At 48.8% G+C, this 17,254-nt stretch overlaps 1 protein-coding gene across 1 annotated transcript in view; it reads right to left on the bottom strand.

The window, feature by feature from the left end:
• Positions 1–4,996: 4,996 nt before the first annotated feature.
• Positions 4,997–17,254, bottom strand: part of met (MET proto-oncogene, receptor tyrosine kinase) — a 35,833-nt gene continuing 23,575 nt past the window's right edge. The window contains exons 12-21 of the mRNA XM_037451430.2: positions 15,531–15,680; positions 13,539–13,692; positions 13,202–13,336; positions 12,248–12,508; positions 11,058–11,138; positions 9,805–9,986; positions 9,590–9,699; positions 9,236–9,401; positions 9,016–9,152; positions 4,997–7,091 (exon numbers count right to left, since the gene is read on the bottom strand). Of these exons, the coding sequence (XP_037307327.2) occupies positions 6,797–7,091; positions 9,016–9,152; positions 9,236–9,401; positions 9,590–9,699; positions 9,805–9,986; positions 11,058–11,138; positions 12,248–12,508; positions 13,202–13,336; positions 13,539–13,692; positions 15,531–15,680 (1,671 nt within the window). The 3' untranslated portion in view covers positions 4,997–6,796. The remainder of the gene's footprint in view (positions 7,092–9,015; positions 9,153–9,235; positions 9,402–9,589; positions 9,700–9,804; positions 9,987–11,057; positions 11,139–12,247; positions 12,509–13,201; positions 13,337–13,538; positions 13,693–15,530; positions 15,681–17,254) is intronic.

Raw genomic sequence — 17,254 nt, 5'->3', positions numbered from 1 at the left:
CAAGTGTATTTAGATATGGAGTATAAGGGATGTGCCCCCTGCACTAGTGAGGGTAGGAATGCAACTTGACTCAGCATGCAAGCACTTTGCTCCAGGCACCTTCTTATTTGATGCTACATACATTCCACCTCCACGAGTAAAGAAAATGTCATGTTTTACGGTATAATTATGTCAAAAATTCTGGGAGAAACTTTGTGTAAGTCGCGTTCTTCCCCACTAGATGGCGAGCAAAGCCAGTTTGTGTTAATGAAAAGTTTCTGCTTATCACAGGAATGAGGTCAGTCTTCCTCTCTGACTCATTCCCTTTCAAACCAATAGCAAAAAAACCAGAAAGGCAACATGTAACTCAAGACTCAACACACCGTGTCCACGCCGAGACAGAGGGAGGGTGAGACAGGCAGAAAGAAAGGTTTGTTAAATATTATCACAGATGGCCAGATGATTGGGAGCTTTGGGAGGTTCAAAGAATCCAGTTGAAACAGTGAGGAGTCTGGTTGAAAGAATACACCAGTCCATTTCACTGCTTCTTCCTCATGCAAGCAGTATGAAACCTCTCCGTGTGCAGAAAACACACAACCCAGATTCCAACGCCTATAGAGGTATTTGTTGCCTTCAGTAATCTTAAAGATCTCAATAAAAGTAATGCAGTCAGAAACGTTATAGCCCACTTACCCTCAATGTAAGAAACTATAAAGCTAAAAACAAGCTGGTGACCTTTATAAAGGTGCTCAAAAGAAATCCTCTTCCATTGATTCCATGTGGCTCTCAACATGGCATCGGTTCAGTCGGCAGTCAGAAGTAAACAGTGCTAACAGTGCAAATGACTGCAACAGTGCTAACAGTGCTAATGACTGAAACAGTACTAACAGTGCAGCTAAAGGTCCAACAGTGCTAACAGTGCTAATGACTCCAACAGTGCTAACAGTGCTAATGACTGCAACAGTGCTAACAGTGCAGCTAAAGGTCCAACAGTGCTAACAGTGCTAATGACTGCAACAGTGCTAACAGTGGAGCCAGCAGTGCCATTAGTCCTAATACAGTAAATAGATGTTTCCCGCTGTATTGATGCCCTGAATTTTAAGTAGATCTTCCACCTCATTATATTACAAAAAACCTACAAGTAGATCACAACAACTATTCTTTGGTTCACAGGTAGATTTTGAGGTATTGTCAGGTTAATCCCCCACTGACTAAAGAAAACCCTTTAAACCAAACAGCTTCCATCTCTCTGTAATCTATAGACTCCTTTTTGTAAGACTCAAAGCTTCAAACGGCGCCAACCCGTGGCTCCGTCTTCGTGGCGGTGGGGTCCCCTCATTACATCACTTCTCGCAGTCATGATCCACACAAAATCCTGTTATATATATATACGTATATGTATATAATACGCTCAAGGACTTTGAACTTTGGGCGACCTCGACTTCACCCATAGAAGCTCGATGGAGCTCCCGATCATCGACGAGTCTCCGTCCTCACTGAGGCCCCCACTGAGGCCCCCACTGAACGAGCATACATGTGTTTTATTAAACGCCGCAGTGTCCTTCTGGTGGCGCCGCGCTGAGTGACCTGGTCCCTCTCTGTGGGTACCAGTGGGAGAAATGTCTTCTTGGCAGCGCATGAAAGCCGAAGGAGGCAGCGCCACGGGGGCGAGTGAGACCGTGTTTCCACACCTCCCCGCGGTATCTGGTGGGGGCTTTGCTTTGTGCCAGTTCAATAGCGGCCCCGTTGAAATGGACGGGCTGCTTATTTAGGGTGTGGTTTCTTTTTTGGGGGAGGGGGGGTGGGGGGTGAAATGAGAGGTACAAGGAAGCTGCTCCTCTGTCTGCGGGTCTGTAGCTACGTTGTCTGTAAATCCACCACTTTGGTGAACTATCGGAGCCTCTCATTGGGTTTTGTGCAGATATTCATGATCCCCAGAGGATGTGACCTAACAGGTGTACCTTTGCACTTATTCTGCAAACACTCACTCTCTCACACACACACACACACAAAAATCCATCAGCTAATTTGTATTTTATTTTATGCTACTTTAAATGTAATAAGGTACCAGAATGCATAAAGATTGAAATGGTGCTTGTTTAACCTGAAAAAAGTCAAATGTCCTGCTACAAATGAATTATGGGCCTTTTGATGTTTATTCACTTCATCTCATAAATATGATTAATGTAATGTTAATATATTAAGTTGAGTATTCATCACAAGGTTGAAAATGATGAATGTAATAACGATATAAACTACTGGTTACTGGGTAATATGGTTTAAATATGTAGCTGCTGTGCATTTTAGCAAAAGTTAGCATGTTAGCATTAGCTTTTAGCTCAAAGCGCTGGTGCAAATATGTCTGTATGTTTCTAAGGCGTTAAAATGTTTTTCCTTTATTTAGATGAATCCCTTGTAGATGTTTTCCTACCGCGCGTGTGTGTGTGTGTGTGTGTGTGCGTATAAAAAGGAGGTTAACCTCACCCACTAAAGAACACCACATCCACCTCCCACCCTCCACGGGGCCCTGTTATGAGCCACAGATATGAACTTTCAACGCCAGTCCGGCTGTGATCACACTCCCCTGGAATTCCTCGGAGTGCCAGATCATCGGCCCTTTTCACAGCGATTCCATCTTTTTGGTCTCAGTGGTCGTGGAGTTACTCTGGGGAGGGGATGGCCATCAAAACCCCACTCGTTGGCCAATGAGAAACTGGGAGATTGCCGGTCTACGTTGGGAGATTAAAGCTGTTGCGACGCTGAGTTTCTCCTGTGTGTGTGTCAAGAGTCTCCTCTCACCTGTTAGAATGAGACATGGCAGAAGCCTGTAAAGATGATGGACATGCTTCGGGGGGGTTGGGGGGGGGGGGGGGGGGTGCACAAAGACACAAAGAGCCGCTGACCGAGCAGGAGCCCGTCGCTCACCATGAAGCATCATGGTGAATTACGGGGTGTTTTTTGGCCTCACACACACAGCTCGCAGCTGAAGGCGAAACATGTGAGAAGCGGCTCACTTTTTGATTTGTTGGGCGGCAGAAAAACAGGTCGGCGCGTGATGAATAGCGTCTAGCGAGGGGAAAAAGAAATGCGTGCCAACGTGATGGATGTTAATCAGCGGGAGAGACGCGCTGTGATGATTCATCGTGAGGGAAATCACAGGAATCATGTGGAGTTGTAACAGAACGGCCGACTGTAACCCTTTGATCAGATGTTTCTGAAATATTGACTCTAATCGTGACGTTTTACATCATCCAGATCACATGGGGAGAACCGGCCGCGGTCCAAGGGTCAAGGGTCACCACTGGGTCCTGTGATTTTTCTTCTTTCACACTTAGAAGACTTAATATGAGCCTTTATAAAAGCCCTCGTTTGGTATTTTAATCTTATACTGTGTATGAAACGTGTTGCTTTGGGGAGCTTAAAGGTTATTTGTGAGGAACCAATCTTTGGTCAGTTTTTTTTTGTCTCTTTTGCGTCTTTTTTGTGTCTCTGTAATCATTCGATGTTTCCTCGAGGCCATTTTGTAGTTTGGGGCAGTGATAAAGTGATGAAAGGGATAATGCTGCTGTGTCTCCGGGTTTTATAACACGGCTCTAAAAGTCCCTCTAAAAAACAACGTGTACGGAGGAAATCCATTGACTTCATCACCGTTAATCACAGTAATGTTGAAACACAAACAATGAGGCTTTGTCGCTCGAGGCGTTCTCTTATTGTTCTCTTTACGCCGAGTTGCGTGATTCAGTTGGATGGAAGTGGTTTATTAAAGTCATAAATTTAAGCTCACAAAGCCATGTTTTCATGCTTCCAGAGGTGCTGATTTTATTTTGTCATGAATCATGATTATCACGATCAGGGTGAATTCTGCCCTAGTTCACGTTATGGTCGTTTTGCTGCTCATGTGAATAACTCACATGGAGAAAGACAAAGAAGAAAGGTCCACTGTACAAAATAACAAAGCAGATGCTCCTAAAATGAACAAAATCAACTCACCCTACTTTTGGATTCATTTTTCATTGCAAAATAAAAAATGTCTCCCTTTTTGTTGCTTCTTAATTTGCTTGTTCTCGCTCTCGTTGTGTTTATATTGACTTTCTTTATTGTTTAATGCACTTGGCATTGACTCGTGTCTGAATATTACTCTGTAGGTAAAATCGCATTGCTTCTGGAATTTGGTCCTCGTGTACCATTTGTATTCTTTCATGACGATAAAGTGCCACGAGCCGGCAGCCAGTGCCTGACTCACTGCTGCAACAATACTTCAAAGTGAAAGTGCTTCTCCTTCATGTGGTCCACCTGCTCATTCTTTCATCCAAACGCACACAGTTGGGACCAAGAGTCCTCAGAAGGTGCAGGAACAACGCAGAGTCTATAGGGGGCGCCGACCACCCCACAATGAGAGATCTGAACTACACAGTGGGACATCTGATGGGTGAAGGCACCAGAGGTATGTGTGTGTGTGTGTGTGTGGGGGGGGGGGGGGGGGGGGGGCTGGCGGGCATACTACACCACCCGGTACCATCCTCCTCCCTGGTTTGTCAAAGGCCAAAACTCATTAGAATTTTAATGAGGGTGGGTTGACTCAGCAGGTCAGAGGCTTTATCAGGAGGGTAGGGTGTGTGTGTGTGTGTGTGTGTGTGTGTTAATGATTGTGTGTTGCAATGATACTCCTAACAGAAGTGATTTTGAATTGAAGTTTCCCACAAATCACATTGTCCAAAGTGAACGTATCAACCAGGTAAATGTACAGAAATGGCTGAAGAGGCTACAGAAACTTCTGTGCGGTTCTGCTAGCTGCAGTGGAGAGGAAAGAAGGGATCTGAAGGAGAGAGGTGGGGCGAGAGGTGAAGGGTCAGAGGTCACCACCAACAATGGTGACTTTCTGTGAAGCCTCTTTGTCTAAATGATGACCTCTTCCTTTATTTTGAAAGGTTTAGCGTGTGACCTTCAACCCAGGACACCACTACATGCTGCGTATTTATGGCTTGGAGGGTTTTGTCTGGAAGGAGAAAGGACGTGCAAAGGAGAGTAAAGCTTTATTACACTGACAAGGTTGACTTGACATGACACATGTACCTTCAGGATTTCTTATGTACAACAATTCATACACACACAACAGACAGTGTTGAGAACAGACAAAGTGGCAGAGAGTCACATGATCAAAGAGACTTCAGCTCGTGGATCCAACTATTTACAAGACATCGCTCACTTTCCCCTCTGGCCTTTAAATCCACACCAGAAACCAAAGAAGAGGATCGTCATCGGTACAAAAATATATAGTACAGCAATTTTTTCTAGTCATAGCAAACAATCATACCTGTCCGTCAATGGCCCAGTCACATCAGCAGCCATTCAGGTAACACCATGAAGAACAGAGTCACAGAAGGGGGCTTTGACCTCAGCAAAGGTCTGGAACCTTTTGCCGCATTTGTGTCAAATAAAGTTTAATTAGTTTAAATCTGGATTTAAATGCCATTCGTTTTCACTAATTTGAGTTCAATTTGGAAACTCTTCAGAGTTGTGAATTCCATCATCATTCCTCACTTAAAAGAAAAAGACCGGAAGGAAGCAAACCTTTCGCTATTTCGCATTATAGCACACCTGTCGACCGGCATGTTGCATTGTGGGTAAGGTCTGGCACAACATCAGACAAACGGACTCACGATAACAATTTGACCGCTTTAAGTTGATTGATTGAGTATTTTGTCTATTTTTGGGCAAAGTAATTACACTGAAAATCAGAGTGTAGCGAGGTTGAGATAAAGTCTGTAACCATGGCTACTGCATTACTGACACCACATTTCACATGTGTATTATTAACGTTACATATACATACACAATGTTACACGGTCATCATTAACATCGCAGACAGTGAATGATCATCATCGGCACATTTGTACACATTTTAAATGAATCTCTCTGCTAATCAGAGGGAAGTTGGAACATGGACAGAAGTGAATGGAACTAAGTGGCTGCATGAAAGGGAGTAAAACCTGTACAGCATGCTTATTAAAAAAAAGGTCAGGAAAAGTGCAGCTTTTACACAAGTTTACAAAATCAAAGAATGTTCAAACCCTTTGTTGTAAGGCCTGTTGACATATTTCAGCGTCATAAAACACGCGGTTTTGTTCCTTTTAGAGTTGAAAACCCTCGTGTCAGAAAATTAAAAGTAGTTTCCTCCAAAGCTAAAAGTTGTTTTATGTGTGCGTGTTGTCGCTGTTTGAAAATGATGGGACGTTTTCCGATTTAAAAAAAAATAAAAAAGGAAAATAAAAGCTTTCTAAAACTCCTCACATGTGGGGGGGGGGGGTGGGTTCGTTTTGCCCCTCATGCTCATCAAAAGCTAATTACACAACAAAGCATCCAGTGAACTGCACGCATGCAGCAGTTTTTTTTTTTCTTCACGCCCCTCCCCAACCCCCCCGCCTTGTTGCCTCCACGTCTCCCCTGTGTCACTCACCTCTCAACGCGGCATGTGACACAACACACGGCCGTCTGTCAAACGTTCACGTTACCAAAAGGGAAAAGGTCCGCGGGCCTCATGGGCTCGGTGCCGCCCGCACAGGGGCCCAGCACCGTGGAGGAGTTTCTCTGTGACTTGTGCTTCTGTCCGCCGGGGAACCTTCCAGGGGGCGCTTACCTGCGCCGCGTGGGAGGGGCAGGCGGCAGGCCAAAAGGTCATTGAGTGAAAGGTCAAAAGGTCCTCAGCGTGCGGTGTCCATACAGCGGCTTCCTCATCGCCTCGCCGCCGCCGTCTTCTCTGCCTCTGTCTGTGTGTTTCCACCTTCCGACCTCTGACCTCCACCTTTTCCCCCCCCTCTCAGGTGCAGCACTCTCGCTCCGCGTGGCCAAAGAAGGGGGACTGGGTCGGCAGGGAGGTGGAGGGGTCGGAGGAGGAGTAGGAAGCGGTGCTGCTGCTGGCGGAGGGCGAGGCGGAGGAGGTGAGGAGAGACGAGTAAGGGCTCATCTTCTCGATGTTGACGTAGGTGGTGTTGAGCAGGACGTAGTGCTCCCCGCTGAAGCTGGAGAAGATGGCGGAGATGCTCGACACCAGATCGGAGAAGGAAGGTCGTCGCTCCGGCTTCGGGTGCCAGCATTCGATCATCAAGGTGTAGCTGGAAGGAAAGAACTTGTACCTTTATACACTGTTTTATTGACGTAAAATTGAATACGTTAATAAATTAAGTTCCCACAAATAGCAATGCATATTTTGTATTCATGTTTCTACAAGAACATGTTTAAAAAACGTTATCTTCTCTCATTCTGTCCGTCAGAGTACCTGTATTCACTTAAATCCTCCACTCAAAAAAGCCTAAAAAAGTATTCTCTGATTTGTTAAATTTTCCACATCTGCGCTATTTTTATCAGTTATTTCAATAGTGTAAAAATGTTTTTATTTTTGTTGCAGCATCAAGTTGGGTTTCTATTCGCTCTTCTTGTTTTTCCATGCAACAATAAATCATCTATTAGCCACGATTTGAACCCTCAAAACTTAGCGTTTCTGACGGTATCATGGTGCCACTGACGTTAACAGTTCACTTCACCACAGTTATTCCTCCCTATCAGCTGTAGTGCATGTAAAGTCTTTATTATTTCAACGTGGACAATCCATCAACAGAACTCTTTCTGATATTCCATTGGTATTATTTTCTTTCGCCCCCCCCCCGACTTGGCAGAGCCTCCGTCTCCATTGTTAGAAAAGAAGAAGAACGGCCGCGTTACCACACGTGCGAGGTATCTGCCGGCGGCCGCTATCACCGAGACGCCCCGTGAACCATCTGGAGTGCAGGATTGCGGGAATGCAGACGTGCAGACCCCCCCCCCCCTTACCCCCCCACACTCCTTGATGTCTCTGTTTAACTGCCTCACCTGAACTCCCCCGTGTTTCACACTGCACTATAGACATGCAGAGGTCACACCGAGTCATTCCACTGGGAAGGGGGGGGGGGGTCAGAGGTTAACAGACGGACGGACAGCTTTCACCAGTGAGGCAGGAGATCGTAAATATTAAATCTCCAACTCTGTTGACTCAGATGTCAAGAAAAAAAAAGAAAATCCACAGAAATAGAAAAGGGAGCAGAACAGATTCAATGATACAATGTCGATTGCTGTTGTCATGGTGACAAAGGAAGAGAGGGGATAGCTAGATAGCTAGCTAGGTTGTCCTTCCACCGGTCGACGCGGAGCATCAAACAACTGTCACCAGTATGGCACGCCGGAAGTTGAGAAAGCTAGCTAGCTAACCAACTAGCGTGCTAACTCCACCGTGCCTTCAATGCTACACCGGTGTGTTGATAGCAATGTGAGAGCGAGTGGATGAAGCATTAACTTGTGTAATTCGATCCCTTTTCTCTCCTCACTGCGCTTTGTAACGCCACAGCTCTCCCGACTCGTTGCTCAGTGAGTCTGCAATGGAAACGTTACCGTTTATGGTACGTTCAAAATGGCTGCCGCTCTGATCATTCATTTGAGTGGCACGGTTTATTCCCAGGCTCCTACATTGTGTATTGGCCGATCTTCAGGAAGAACCTAGCTTTGGATTTCATTCTAAATCTGTGACTGCTATTTAACCCACAGCTACCATGAGACACTCCAGCATTAAGTGTGTTTATGACGGTTAGACGATGGATGACATCTCGACTCGAGTGGTTTATATTCATGACGCCAAATGCTTATTCTGCTCCGTCCTTCACCTCCGCCGGTCCCCCCCCCCTCTTTCCGCTGCCCCTTTCCCGACTTCAGACTGTAGCTCTCTCCTCGTGATGCGTTTAAGTGCAGCTCCACAGCGTATATCACTCACACTAATGGTCTTCCCATGAGAGCTAATTTGACTGAATAACAGCGTGTCGAGGGCTGATTGTAGCACCTCTGGTGGTCAGGGGAGACAATGCAAGTTGTAAGACGCCGTTAAATGACAGCATTCGTCTGTATATGTAATTGGGTTGGGATGAATTTGATTGGACGATTGATTGAGGCATCACATTTGTGTATATATTGAACCTCTAGGTGCAGGTGTGAGTGTGTGCGGGGGGCACTCACAGTGCGTCGGGGCAGAACTCGGGCTGCAGCAGCCTCCTCCCCTGCATCAGGAACACGGTGATGTCGAAGGAGTTCACATCCGAATACGGGGGAGCTCCGCGGGTCATCAGTTCCCACAGCAACACGCCAAACGACCACTGCAGGGAGACACGGGGAACGTTTAGCGCCCAGCCTTCTCCCTTCTTCTCCCTTCCTTTTTGAGAGAGAACAGAGCCCTCACCACGTCCGACTTGGGGGTGAACTTGTGTGTCTGCAGACTCTCCAGAGCCATCCACTTGACTGGCAGCTTGACTCCGCTCTTGTTGTGGACGCTGTAGTACTCTTTATCGTAGACGTCTCTCGCCAGGCCGAAGTCCGCCACCTTCACCGTGTAGCTCTCGTCCAGCCTGTCGGGGCACATTTCATCATTTATGTCTCCCCTACAGCACAGTTTTTCTGTTCCTTTCCCTCCCCAACGGTGTTGGATGAAATGTCCAAATTGTCTTTAACTTGGTTTCTGTCCAGTCTCATATTCAGTGTGGTGTTATATTCATACTTTAGAATGCACTACTGTGACAAATAGATGAGAACTCACATGCAGTTCCTGGCTGCTAGGTCTCGGTGGACAAACTTCTTGCTGGCCAGATACTCCATCCCTCTGGCCACCTGCAGCCCGAAGCCCATCAGGTCCTTAACTGTTGGGTTCTGTTGGTCAACGCAAACCTTCAGACAACTGGGTGACAAACCGCCGTTTCTCCACGGCACTTATGTACAAATGTCTCAAAGCACGCGTCCATCCGGTGTACGTACGTGTCCTTCATCGCGGATGAAGTTGCGCAGGTCGCCGTGCTTCATGTAGGGCAGAACCACCAGCGGAGAGCCCGAAGGCGGCAGGCAGATTCCCAGAAGAGAGAGAACGTTCGGGTGGCTGAAGTCCTTCATGATGATCCCCTCCTTCAGGAACTGGGATACTTCTTCCAAATCTGTGATGCCTTCATGAGCACGTGAACGTGAAGAAGACAAAGAAGTGTGAGAATCTACTGGTGTGCTGCATTTAAAGACAACTCTGCTGCACTGTCATCCGCATGAAGGTCATTACTTATATACCTTCAGCAAAAAGAAAAGGATGATGGCGGTAAAGACGCAAAGGAAATGTCCTCCCCCGGACCTGACCCCGCCAAAACTCCCATTTGCCAATTGCATCCGTGCCGCTCTTGTGCCGCACTTTAGCCCCACTGACTCTTCTGTAATGTGGTTATAGATGGAAGCTCTTTATGTCTGGAGAAACCAGCTGGTTGGCCTTCAACCCCCCTCCCCCCAAGAAAGGTAGAAGGAGATGACGTTTTATTACAGAGCCTCCATCTGAAAGTTAAGAATGACGTCATGTCATAGATTAATCCTTCTGGAAATGCATCATGGCTCTTATGCCATCAACCAATCGTCTTAGTGACATATATGAGGCTAAAAGCATCAACTCAAGGTCTGAAAAATAACAAAAGAACTATGACGCCCTGAGAAATCACTAAACTTAATAGAACAGGCCTAAATCCCAGAGGACGAAACCCCAGCAGGCCGAGTTCATCCCGCCCCGCTGGGTTTGGTGGCTCCTCCAGCTTTCCTCCTCGTTACTCCAGCATCAATCTCCCCAGGTCCAACTGACAGGTTACACAATTAGGGGGCACCCTAATGCCGTCCTCACATTGGGACCCTCATTCATCACCATCAGCTCGCCCCAAGAGGACCCGGGGGCCCTGATGAGATGAGGTCCTTAATGCTATTGGATTGTTATGATATCATACAAATAAAGAAGCATTATAAGCAGATGTAGGACGGAGGATGATTGCGGCTGGCATGCCAACATGTTTGGACGGGGAGAGGCCGCGTGGGGTGCGATGCGTGTGCGATGCGGGTGCGATGCGGGTGCGATGCGGGTGCGATGCGTGTGCGATGCGGGTGCGATGCGTGTGCGATGCGTGTGCGATGCGTGTGCGATGCGGGTGCGATGCGGGTGCGATGCGTGTGCGATGCGGGTGCGATGCGGGTGCGATGCGGGCCGTACTCACGGTTCAGAGACTTGATGGCGCAGTGCTGCTTCTGCCCGTCCGGCTCCAGCAGCGTCCCGTGGAAAACACAACCGAAGTGACCTGCGGGGTCACAGCGCCAAGCGTCAGTCACAGCCACAGGCCGACTGATGAAACTTACTTACAACCCCCCCCCCCCCCCCAAAAAAGATCACCTGTCTGCAAACCAGCATCAGAATGCAGCGCTATTCCATTTCTATTCAATAAAAACCTTGTCGTTTGTCTCCACGATGACAGAAGATGAGATATCTCCCGTTGAGGTGTTTGGAGCAGAAGCCTCGAGGGGATTTCATGTGATGCACGCAGCTTTTTTTGATGCTTTTATGGTTAGAAAAAGTCAAAGTTCTGATTATCTTAAGTTACCGTCACCCTCCCACTCAAGTAACCCAGTATGGAGCTTTATTCATTATAGCCCCACGCGGGTGTTGGCCTACGCCAAACCCCCCATTGAATCACTGGGCATTTTATTGAATTATACCTCTTAAGGCGTGAGGGTTCCACCCCGGACTTGGGGTTAAAATGAGCGCGGCGTTCTCCTATCACGTCTCCCCCCCCCCCCTCGTAAATGTCTGAGTGGGTCGGATTACGACTCCCAATAATGGAGCCTGGGAATACTAGCTGGGAACAAATCGTCCTACGCCACCGCCCCCCCCCCCCCAAAGCCAGGCTCTTTACTTCAGGGGATTCTTCAGCCAATTGTTGGGTGGGGGGTTTACAGGGGGGGGTTCGGGGGGTCTTTCACCTCTTGATGTGGAATTTGATCTGCGGGCCTGACTCGCCTACTCAAACGCCCACAGTGTGTCAGGTGATTCTTGTGGTTTCCATGAAGGATGCGATTAAGCTCCCAGTGGGCGACTTTATCTTTTTACACAGCTTCATATAAAACGTAATATTTAATCTCAGCTCAACTCCACTCCAGACAAGAGTCTAACGTTTAATGTTCATGTTATTATTTATGCTCCTTTTCTTTTTGGTTTGTTGTTGTTGTGTTGGATACAACAGAAAAGATACATAAAAAGTCTTAAGTATTACAATAAATGTTTTAAATTAAGTGTAAAAAGTGACAAATTCTTTCATTCTCCAGCCTCGTGGTCACATGAAAAGCACTGGGATTAATGCTCCTTTAGAAGCTTTGCATCGACTGGAACCTTCTCATCCCTTCGGGGACCCACCTCTGCCGATGACCTGGTTCAGGTGGAGCAGCAGCTGCTCCCTGGCGATGACCACGTGCTGCACCTCGGTCAGCAGGTCCGGGTGGAGGCAGGACGGGTCAATGTGGACCGGGGCCATCAGCAGGGGGGACACCAGCTCGCCCTCCATCCCCAGGCTCAGCCCGCCCCCCATCCTCCGCAGTCTGGGGGACAGCAGCTCGCCGTTGCCCCCGTAAACGGGAGGAGCCCCCCGGCACGTCTCGGGCCGCTCGCCGCCCGGATCTGGAGGAGCGACGGAGAGGATGGTCAAGGTCATGTGGGAGGGTTGGGGAGGGGTGTCGGAGGGGGGGGGGGGGGGTTCCAGAACGCGGGAGGCAAACTTGGCTCCGGGACGGAAGCAACAAAACAAAGTCTCTGATTTCTGAGGAAGGGGGGGCATTTAACTGTGTTTTCCAAAGAAGGGGACATAAAGGTGAGCTCAGGTAGAACCGGAGCCTAAACCCCGACGCCCCCCCCCAGGACAGGCATTAGTTCATTAGTAAGTCTATCCACTCCCGAGTTTAAGCCTCACGGGGCACTCTTTAGACGCAGGGAAATTGTTCCACTTTAAGAAACTGAAACCACAGGAGACAACTTTTAGGAGGACATCAAAGTCTTTTACATCTTTTGAGCCTAAAAAAAGAGTCAGTGAGCTCTTAGGTAAGAGGTCACTAAAAAACTAAATAAAAAAACGTTAACTTTAAAGGGGACATATTACGAAAATTCCCCCTTTTTTTAGAGCTTGTACACGTTCATCTGGGTTTCTGGAACGTCTACCGACCCAAAAACGGAAATCGTCACTATGAAATGGCCTTGCCCCCCCCTCCCCCCGCTTCAGACCCACAGGTAAGTCGGCGGACTGGGGGGGGGGCGGGGGGGGGGGTGCACGAGGACATGTCAGGTGTGGAGGGGGAGGGGCCCATCCGCTCGACTCACCCTCCATCAGGGTGGTCCGATAGTCGACGGACTCGTGGGAGACCATTTCGTTGGTGGGGCTGACGCTCCTGGCGTTGGCCAGCCGGTCCAGGTGCTGGATGTGGCCGCGGCCGTCGTACCACACCTCGGACGCATCTGAAAGGAGAAGCAGGTTCATCACCAGATGTTTGGGTCGCTGCCTCTCTGACCTCCAGCTGACTGCAGAGACTCATGAACACGATGTGTCAGAAGCAGGGAACATTAGAAAAAGGGGCCGTGAAATCACAGGCCATCGGTCGCTGTCTGATCAGATCGAAGCTCGACCTTTGACCCCCACCCCCCCGCCGTGGTCTCTCACCGTCGATGTGCTTGTTCCTCCTCCACATGAGCAGCGACCCCAGCAGCAGCATCAGCAGGCTGACGCACACGCAGCCCACCACCAGGCCCGTGTAGTCCGGCTCCTGAGCCAGCGTCACCTTGCCCAGGTGAATGATGGTGTCCGCCTGGTGCCACTGGAAAGGAGGAGGGGGGGGGGGTCAGAGGTCAACCAGGAGCTGGGCACGATTCACAAGAGGAGCGACTACGTACGGACTGTAACACATGCCATGTAAAGAAGACACACACTTACACACACGTACACACACATGAACACACACACGTACACACATGAACACACACATGAACACACACACGTACACACATGAACACACACACGTACGCACATGAACACACACACGTACACACATGAACACACACACGGTGCCTTTCCACAGTCTGGAGGAAGATTACATCAGCGATATATTCCCTCTGCTATTATTAGGTTTAGTGGAAATTAGGTTTCTGCTGCTGCAGATGGGCCGATGTGTGTGTGTGTGTGTGGACATCAGAGCTCAGGAATATTGGCAGACCATCTCACAAGCGACGGCGTCTGAAGGCCACGGTTCACAAGTCAACAGCAACGAGGCCGATAAGCTCCGCCCCCTGGACGCCATGGCGGCGTGGCAGAGGTTACACCCAGCAGGAGGTTTGGATGAAGTTGGTTGAAAAGTTGTATTATTATATATACATTCATATTTATATATATATATATTTACAGACTAAACTACCGGCTTTAATACGTATGTGTTTGTGTGTGCTGTGAAGGTGTTTTATGTTGACGCCTCGATGCTCTCTCCCGTTAGCTCGTTAGCTCGTTAGCTAACGCTCGGAGCCGCTTTCACAGCGTGTGGTTTTTCCATTAGTCTGGCTCTCTGAAGGCCCTCAGGGCCCCGGATGTGTGTCACGGAGCCCCAGGTGCTAAACGTCCGTCGCGTCTCAAGCCTCGTTAATAAAACCCAGTTGCGCGGACATTTCTGCGCCGCGCCACTTCCTCCTCATGAATGACGCTCAAGTGACAAGGCAGCTGGACGCTGAGCCCTCTCACTCAGCACGCTGTCTAATACGCTCCCTATAAAACACTCCATTAGGACGGGAGCGGGGATTGAAGTGGGAGGAATGTGGCGCTGCGCATGGACTTTCCCAGAGTCCGGGAGCAGAAGGGACCCCGAGTAGCGAAGCACTCATTTCTAACCGGATTAAACTAAAACGCAGCAGGAACACGCAGGTGTGTCCTCCCTGGGAGTTCTGCCTCGCGGCCTCTTCCTCCTCGCATTTGATCCGCCACGTTTTATTGCTGAAATTCCTCCTGAGAGCCTGGTAATACAGGCATTTTATACGAAAGCACTACAAGTGGATTTATGGCTGATCTGAGAGCAGATGTTCGACACGGAACATCTTGTTTGGACATCAGAAAGCGTCCCCCTCTTCCTCGCTAAACACGAATAATATTATCTTTTAGGATGTGCGCTTGTTTGGGTACTTTTACAGAACAGAACTCTTGAGCGCGGCACGAAGCAGAGTTTTAAAACCCCGGATCTCCCCAATAACTGTCAACAGCCGTGTAAAAACAAAGCTCCTCCGTGATTGGAGCAATAAAAGGTCGACCTCCAGCCCTCAGAGACAGATGGAGCCGTACGGCTTGCTGCTGAAGGAGCGAGAGAACAAGCTCGTGTTAAAGAGGCGCTGAGTCACATGACTTGTGTGGATGTTTGGGTGCGAATAAACCAATTGGTAAAATAAACGTATGTTCAGGAACTGCTAGTAGGAATCAACCTGATTCACAGCAAGGGAAAGGTCAAAGGTCGAATCCCTCATTCAATCTTTGCAGAAGAAACCTGACGAGGACCACACACACACACACACACACACACACACACACACACACAAAGAAGTACTGAAAACATTTTTGAGCAATAGAGCCTTTCTCCTGTGAGAAGCACGTTCCCTCTCGGGGGGGCGGGTGGGGGCTCACCTGCACCTGCAGCTCCTTGGAGGTGTCGGCCTGCAGCTCGGTGGGGACGGTGCACTCCAGCGTGTTCCCAATCAGAGTCAGACTCTCACAGCTGTGGTTGGAGACCGTCAGGACCTGACACTTCATCGCCTCCCTGTCCATGTGGTGACCCTGCGTGGCAGAGAGGGGGGGGGGGGGGGGGCAACAGGGAGGGATGGGGAGGAGGACGGAGAAGGGGATTGAGATACAGAGACAGGTCAATTGTTGCAAAAGGTTGAGGTCAACTGTTGCTGTTGGTCCGGTCAAAGGTCAGAGTCCAGACCATTATCTGCATATAATACTTACTGAAAACACGCAAAAAAAATATGGAAATCTCCTGGACCGGAAAAACGCTGTTATAGCAACCTGTCAATCACAGTAAGCCCCGCCCTAAAGCACTCCCTGCTTCGTGGGGTATTTCACTCTAAATTGACCCTAATTCACTAAATGGACATCATGCTGTACTGTAAAATACTTTAAACTAAAAGTGTATATAGCTTAGATACCTTAAACTCATTTCGTTTACTGAGGGAATAAATCAAGAGGGAAGTAGAGTCATTTCCTCATAGACGTCTATGGGAGCAGAGGAGTCGCCCCCTGCTGGTCACTACACAGAAGTAGAGTGATTTCCTCATAGAAGTCTATGGGAGCAGAGGAGTCGCCCCCTGCTGGTCAGGAGGGAGGACTCAGGGGCAAGAAGTGACAGGAAACAGTGGGCAGTTTGGGACTCCAGGAGGGGAGCGGAATGAGAGCATCTTGAGGCCGGCTGTGGTACCCCGTGATGTAGGAACATCCTCCGTCTACCACCAACGCCTGTATACGACCTACATCAGTAACCAGATGGTCTGCTTCTGTGCAGGGAAATGGGGACAACACGGCTTCTGACACACAAAAAGGCTCCCGTAGAAGCTGTAAGATCCATATTGTGTGTACGGTCTTCAAAAGGTTTATTTTGAGCAGCATTTAAACTATTTATAGGACTTAAAGAACAACATGATGGTTCTACGGAGTGAAGGGCGCAGGACGCACTGCGGCCTGAGAAAAGAGAGACTTCATCGTGATCCACAGAGATGGAAACACTCAGCAGCTTGGTGGAGACGTGGGACGAGAACAACCTCCCCAACCCCCCCCCCCCCCCCCCCCTCACCCCCCTTGTGATCCGACCAAAGCACACGCAGCGATTGAGAGAACAACTCGTTTTTCACCCCCTTGTTTTTCATTCCCGGTCACATGTTTTGTTCCTGTCTCTCTTTCTCCCTCTTTCTCCCTCTTTCTCCCTCACATAAACACACTTGTTTGAGTGCAGCAGAAGGCAATAAAGAGAACGATCACATTCCTTGCGTGACAGCTTGGGATTTTCCAATTTGACACAGAGTGGAGGCTCACACCTGTTCCCGCACTCTCACACTCTCACACACACACACACACACACACACTCACACAGACCACTAAATCCACTTGCTTGCAATTAGGGACGCACACTGCGACAACACTGCGAAGCCGACCCCCCCGGGGCAGACCCTGCTCTCGGGCTGTCGCCGTGGCGACAGAGCGGAGACGAGTTGTTGAATTCATCAAAGGGCCGTCGCTCCGAATGCTTTGTTGCGGCGGTAAATGGAAGCGAGGCGCAGTCCGTGTCGCGGCGCTGTCCAGCGCGCCAAAACCAACAGACCCCCCCCCCACCTCCCCCCTTTGATGTCACGGCC

This window comes from Pungitius pungitius, chromosome 6, assembly GCF_949316345.1.
Source record: "Pungitius pungitius chromosome 6, fPunPun2.1, whole genome shotgun sequence".
Lineage (NCBI taxonomy): Eukaryota > Metazoa > Chordata > Actinopteri > Perciformes > Gasterosteidae > Pungitius > Pungitius pungitius.
The sequence above is the reverse complement of the archived record's forward strand: the minus strand, read 5'-3'. Positions and strand labels throughout refer to the sequence as shown.